The 6,526-nt window shown below is 44.7% G+C and overlaps 1 protein-coding gene across 1 annotated transcript; it reads right to left on the reverse strand.

Annotated features, from left to right (window-relative positions):
- Positions 1–357: 357 nt before the first annotated feature.
- Positions 358–6,267, reverse strand: nmur3 (neuromedin U receptor 3). Its single transcript, XM_034586504.1, has 3 exons — positions 6,003–6,267; positions 3,600–4,539; positions 358–1,530 (listed from the first exon to the last, which is right to left on the reverse strand). The coding sequence occupies exons 2-3, from the start codon at positions 4,444–4,446 to the stop codon at positions 1,100–1,102; spliced, it is 1,278 nt and encodes a 425-aa protein (XP_034442395.1). The 5' UTR covers positions 4,447–4,539; positions 6,003–6,267; the 3' UTR covers positions 358–1,099.
- Between the last annotated feature and the right edge of the window lie 259 nt (positions 6,268–6,526).

Below are 6,526 nucleotides of genomic sequence, written 5' to 3' on the forward strand. Positions count from 1 at the left end.
ATTTCGACTTTCTCTCAGGAACTCTGGCTGACCTCCAGCATCCCTGAGTGACGGATTGGTGGAGCAGTGGTTAGCACTGTTAGTACAAGTGGGTTTGGAACTTGATGGTGGACCATGGCCCCATGTTGTCGTGGTTTCCTTCCAGAGTCCAGAGACACGTAGATAAGGCTGGTTGGAGACTCTACAATGTCCTTAGGTGTGAATGTGAATGATTGTTTGTTATATGTTGGCCCGGTGATACTGTGGCGACCTGTCCCCGTGGTGAACAGCATATATCACATTAGATTCATCAGACATTAATGTAAATACATTGACCACAACAAAAACAAGTGTTGTTCCTTGTTACATTATTGAAGATTTAAATTGGTTTGGTTCTTTTTTTTGTCAGGAACATTTTGCAACCTTTATATTTTTCCTTCCAGTAAAATAGTCAGACTTTACATTCCCAACAGTAACAGACAAGTGGGAAGTCCCTGTGAACTGATTCTGTCTGTATCTCTGTCAGGTTTTCCGTATTGGGAGATACCAAGAGATACCAGGAGACTCTCTCGAGTTTGGCCTTTTACAAAGGATGTTGCTTCATTTTTGAAAACTTTTAGTGTTCCCTGACTTTGTTCTTCTGAATATCTCTGTATTACATATAAACTTTAAAAGTCCCTGGATTGGATCCAGTCGAAATCAATGAGAAAAAGATGATTATTAGCAGGTGAGCCTTTGCAACATCCAAGTAATTAGCATCAAGAGCAGGTTGCATTTATGTATAATAAGGTTAATGCATAACAATGTACATAAATACCTGTATACACATAAAGTTGCAGTTTTAAGGGTTATTTGCGGGACATTTTGAGTTTTTTACAAATTAAATACACAATAACAAATAAATAAGTGAACGTTTTGATGTGTCAACAGAACCAGGGCAGCTTTTACTTCCAGTCTTTATGCATCTCTCTGCTAAACCAAGCTGCAGCTTCTAGCTTCAAACTAACTTTGTATCCATCTGCTCATCGAACTCTCAGCAAGAAACTAAACAAGCTAATTTCCCCAAATGTCTTTTAAAGTGGATGAGTTGCTCGTTAGTTTATTCAAATCGAAATCTCCGTTAGAACACAGAGGTCTGGCAGGTCATCTCTTTGCATGCACACGTAAGGATGGCGGTGTCCATGCTCAGCGTCATGTTGGTGGACAGCAGGGGGATAAAACCATTCGAGTCATTACCCTTCGCCTGAGCTCTGGAGCCTGAGACGGAGGGACCCAGGAGGATTTTGGGGAATGGCGGCGAGTCTCTGACAGAGCTGTTGTCCTCCGTCTGGGAGCACACGAGCTCTCGGAAACTCTCCCTGAAGCGCGTCGAGAGCAGGCTGTAGATGATGGGATTGACCGCGGAGCTGAGGTAGAAGAGGACGCCCGACAGGATGTGGACGTACTGATAAATATTGTGCATCAAGTCGGTCCACTGGCTGATGGAGCTCCACAGGAGCCGCTCGATGTGAAAGGGCGCCCAGCACACTCCGAACACAGCCACCACGATCGCTAGAGGATGAGAGAGAAAACAGGCTGTTACAGATTCATAGATTTTCTTTCTCATCGCTCTTTTTTAATGTTATTTATTATTCCAATGTACTTTTGATGACATTTTCCCTTTAATTAAATGAGACAGAGTTATAAAAGTTATTCACATGAAAGGAGAAGGTGTAACATGCTAAGAAAAACAGGACAGGATACATGACGATCCAGGGATTGAAAGCTTAGTGCAGTTTCTTTTTACTACATTTATTTCAAAGCTGTACTTACATCTGTTGTTTGTCTTTGTCTGTTGGATGTTTTCGCCCAATGTCAGCTGTGAGCAAATCCCAGCTGACATTGGGCGAAAACATCCAACAGACAAAGACAAACAACCGTTCACACCTACGGGATATTTAGCGTCTCCAATTAACCTAACCTTGGACTGTGGGAGGAAGCCAGAGTGCTCAGAGAAAACCCACGCAGACAACGTGCAAACTCCGATTATAGAGGCACTCATCTGAAGATTTCTCCTCCACACAATGAACCATCTCATAACCCAATAGACTTATCTTGTCACTCTTTAAAAGGGCATTACTCCTCAGTTGGGAACCACTAAAATTAACTAACTTTATATTAAGTATTTTTAGAGTAATTGAATGCATATTAAATATCTCATTATCCTGTGACTCTTTACAAAAGACAAAACCCACAGAGCCCCCAAAACCTCCAAATCTAAACGATTAAAAATGACCACAAAGTAATGCAGGTCTAAAGAGTCTATTTGAACATCTGATCAACAAGAGCAACATGAAGGAATACTGGACTTTCACTCATCAAAAGTGGAACCACATCAATCTAAAAATGTCTCTGTGTCTGTTGGTAACATAAGCTGCTCATGCACTGAACTCCAGGAACCTCCGGACATTCTCCGGAGGGGAAGCACTTTCAAAGATGTCAAGAGAGTTTTTGGTGATATGAGCTGACGCCAGTGTCGATGTACTATTTAAAAAACAACATGTTTCTGCAGACTAATGAAAAGTCTGCAGAAAATCCCAAGGAGCCGATGTGAGAACACAGATCTTCTGCAGAATTCACTGCGAGATGTGTTGATGACGTTTCTAATATGTGAAAAACAAAAAATAAAACAATTCACAGGATGATAAAGTGGTGCCATACACGTAGAAGACACTGACAAAGATGTTAAGAGAGTTCTTGATGATATGAGCCGACGCCAGTGTCGCAAATTCCCTGCTGCATTGTTCAGGTGTGAGGAGCGACCTCCGGACAAAGTAATTGTGACGACATTCTCCGGATCCATGTCTGAAAAAGCGGCTGTATAGTCACCATATTAACTTTATAAGTTATGAAAGTGACCGAAAGGTATTTCTCCTTAGAATAACATTATATTATAGTTATTGTATGATAGTTGAAACCTCATTACCTCAAAATCGAGTTTCATCAGGATCAGCAGCAGTGACGATGTGAGCAATGAACTGTGGTTTTCCCCGTCATCAGAATCTAATCACATTTTTCAAATTCTTTATTCTCCTCACATGTGTTTTTTTTTTCTCTCAACAGAGCGCTGCCCACTTCAAACTAGTGAGAAGAGCAGAGAGAGGAGCACAGAGGGTGGATGGATCGTTTCTAACCTTGGAAGATTACATTGTTTTCATGTTGGTTTCAATCAGTAAAAGCCTTGTTAAGAAAACCCGGGCTTTGGAGACGAATCCGACAAGACTTCACTTTCAGACATTTTGTTCCCTGTCGTTAAAGTGTTGTGTGTAAAGAGGTGGAGGCTTTACACCGAGTGCTTGATGCACTGTCGAGTGTAAGAACTATACTAACACTGTACATTAAATCTCATCAAGCTCCAGAGCTCAGCGGATGTGATATGACGGTAGAGGCCCCTTCAGAATACAAATCGTCCTTACAGAAAAGCCTCTGTCTTTCCACACTCTGTGTTTAGCTCAGCTTCTGTCTTGGGAACTTGTCTTGGCACTGACAACACGGATTAAAGGGGGATCTGCTCTGGAATCACAGCTTGTCATGTCAACTGTTGTGTTTCCTGCATAAGGAGGGAATGAGGAAAAACTCACAGAGCATCTTGATGACCTGTCTCCTGCGGCCGCTCTCCGCGCTGATCTGCCTCCGAGTGCTGCTGCTGCAGTTCTTTCCCAGGTTGCCGCAGGGCTGCCGCGTCTCCCTGCCCAGGTGAAGCCCCATCACCAGGTACAGGACGCTGATCACCATCATGGGCACGAAGTAGAAGCACACGGTGGTGATCTGCATGACCATGTTGTAGATCCACAGGGGCTTCAGCACGGTGCATATGGCCGACTCCTCCCTTCTCTCCGGCAGGTAGAAGATGCCGTGCAGTGAGGTGTTGGGGATGGCGCAGATCATCGACGCCGCCCACACGATGGTGATGACCTGCTTGGCGTGCTGATTCGTCGACAGGTATCGCGTTTTCAGGGGATGCACCACGGCGATGTACCGCTCCACGCTCAGCGCCGTCACGTTGAGGACCGAGGCGAAGCAGACCGTCTCGAACAGGAAGGTCTTGAAGTAGCAGCCGCCCTCGCCAAAGGGGAATGGGTAGTTCTGCCACAGGTCGTAAATCTCCAGGGGCATCCCGAACAGCAGCACCAGCAGGTCCGACATGGCCAGGCTCACCAGGTACAGGTTGGTGGGGTTACGCATCTTCTTGTGCTTCGCTATCACCACACACGTGAGCAGATTTCCCGACAGGCCCGTGAGGAAGATGAGGAGGTAAACGCTGGTCACCTGGAGAAAGAAGGGGGATCGTTTCGGACCCAGGATTTCCAGGAGGTTGATGTCGGCGAACTGGTCATTGGTGTAGTTCCCAGTTTCATTTAGTAGCATGCTGGTGTTGAGGAACGTTTTGGAAAGGTTTGAAGCGGAGCCCTGCAGAGAGATCTCCATTTCAGAGAGGAGAGCTGGAGAATCAGCGGGAGAATCAGCGGGAGACGTCAGCACATCCTGTGCAGATATGAGGGTTCACTCAACACCAGGGACCTGCGAGAAACAAAATACCATCAGGAGAGGATTTGATGAATTCCACCTCCTACTGGGGGTCAAAATTCAGTTCAACAATTTATTTTTGTTTCATAAAATCAATTGTCAACTGAAACTCAGGGATTTGCATAGTTCCAGGATAATCTTTACAAACATTATTTTCAGTTTCAGATGTTTTGAACTAAGAGATTCATTGTTGGGCAGCGGCAAGGACAGCAAGAAGGTTCTTGGTTCGAATCTGCGACCTTCTGACGATAGCCAGAAGTTATGAGTCAGAAATGAGTCACAGAAAAGTTGAAGGCTAGCAATTTAAAAAATGTGACATCTTCAAATTCTTTGTTTTAAAGAACCTCAAACAAACGCCAACTGTTGTTAAGTTTAAAATCACATACGACTCAGAAAACCAGCAAATCCTCACGATTAAGAAGCTGTTAAAATGAAAAAAGTTTAAAAATAAAAATGATTATGGGAACACTTGACTAGTGAGCGGATTACTTACTAAACCGTGAACCCACTTTGTGGAGAACCATGTCAAACAACAACGTTTTTTCGGGGGAATAATCACCTGCAGGCAGAACACGAAGCCAAACATTTTTTTACAGCAAAATCATATTATCCAGATAAGATCGGGACCACCTGCTGCAGAATGCATCAGTCCAAACAATCAAAACCACACTCCGACTGTGTGTTTACCCTGTGTGCATTTATTCATCCATATCTTTAGGTAGGAGGAGAGAAATTACTTTTACTTGTCTGTATTTGAAAACGCAACTATTGCTTGTGATTCAAATCTGCAGTTACACGTGTATAGCTCAGCAATAAGGAAAAACCTGCTCTTCACCTTATTATGCTGCAGATCATCAGTGACTCATGGGGGCAAGATATTTTCATGGCCGTTTAAGAAACAATTCCGTGGAACAAAAAAGTAATTTGTCTCGCCCTGGAATGGTCAGATTGCGTCTGCGGGTTGAGGGGCTGTTGTGGTTCAGGTCATTTCTCACCTACACACACACACACACACACACACACACACACACACACACACACACACACACACACACACACACACACACACACACAAGCTTGGCGACTTCCCCGAGAAGGTCAATTGTTTTGGCAAATCTCGTGCGTCACGCTGCACATCCAAGGTTATGCGCATAATACAAAGTATGAGGGAGATGCTGCTTTAATGCGTGTGAGCTGCGCGTCATCTAACAGTGACATCTGATGGCACTTAGACCGGGGATTTAAGCTCTTAGTCCATTAAGCCAAAGAAAATTGTACTTTCTTTGTATTTTTTTCAGAAATGACGGCTCACCGTTCAGTTTGGCTTCTCCACACACTTGCATGCGCCAGTCAGAAAGAATATTAAAACAAAACATCTTCATCTTCATCTTCATAAAACGCGAGCAGCCGATAACTTATAACAGGCAAATATATTTAAATATAATTTAAATCCTCACCTTGGTGCTGCAGCCGATTCCTAGCGCGCGCTCTGTGTGGCCATGGTGGGGGGGTGAGATCAAGCCCCGCGCGAGTAAGATCAATTAAAACATAGAGATGGGATTTGGCTGTAGATTGGACAAAAGTTGATGAACAAGAGGAGAGGAGGCAGATGGAGGCAGCAGAGGAGGCGCGTTACAGCCACGTCCAGTTCCCACTGCTACTTAAAGGGTGAGATGCAAAGGAGAGAGGGAGAGAGAGAGGCAAGAGAGAGGGAGAGAGAGAGAGAGACATGAGAGGGGAGAGAGAGAGAGACACGAGAGAAGGAGAGAGAGGGAGAGAGAGAGGGAGAGAGAGAGAGACATGAGAGGGGGGAGAGAGAGAGACATGAGAGAAGGAGAGGGAGGGAGAGAGAGAGGGAGAGAGAGAGGGAGAGAGAGAGACATGAGAGGGGGGAGAGAGAGAGACACGAGAGAAGGAGAGAGAGGGAGAGAGAGAGGGAGAGAGAGAGGGAGAGAGAGAGAGACATGAGAGGGGAGAGGGA

The sequence above is a fragment of the Hippoglossus hippoglossus genome, chromosome 5 (assembly GCF_009819705.1).
Source record: "Hippoglossus hippoglossus isolate fHipHip1 chromosome 5, fHipHip1.pri, whole genome shotgun sequence".
Taxonomy (NCBI): Eukaryota; Metazoa; Chordata; class Actinopteri; order Pleuronectiformes; family Pleuronectidae; genus Hippoglossus; species Hippoglossus hippoglossus.

Bases quoted from the DNA above. Each gene is read 5' to 3' on its own strand.
- nmur3 (XM_034586504.1), bottom strand. From the start codon at position 4,446: ATGGAGATCTCTCTGCAGGGCTCCGCTTCAAACCTTTCCAAAACGTTC. The intron at 1,531-3,599 runs GTGAGTTTTTCC...CTCATCCTCTAG, and splicing joins ACAGGTCATCAAGATGCTCT to CGATCGTGGTGGCTGTGTTC.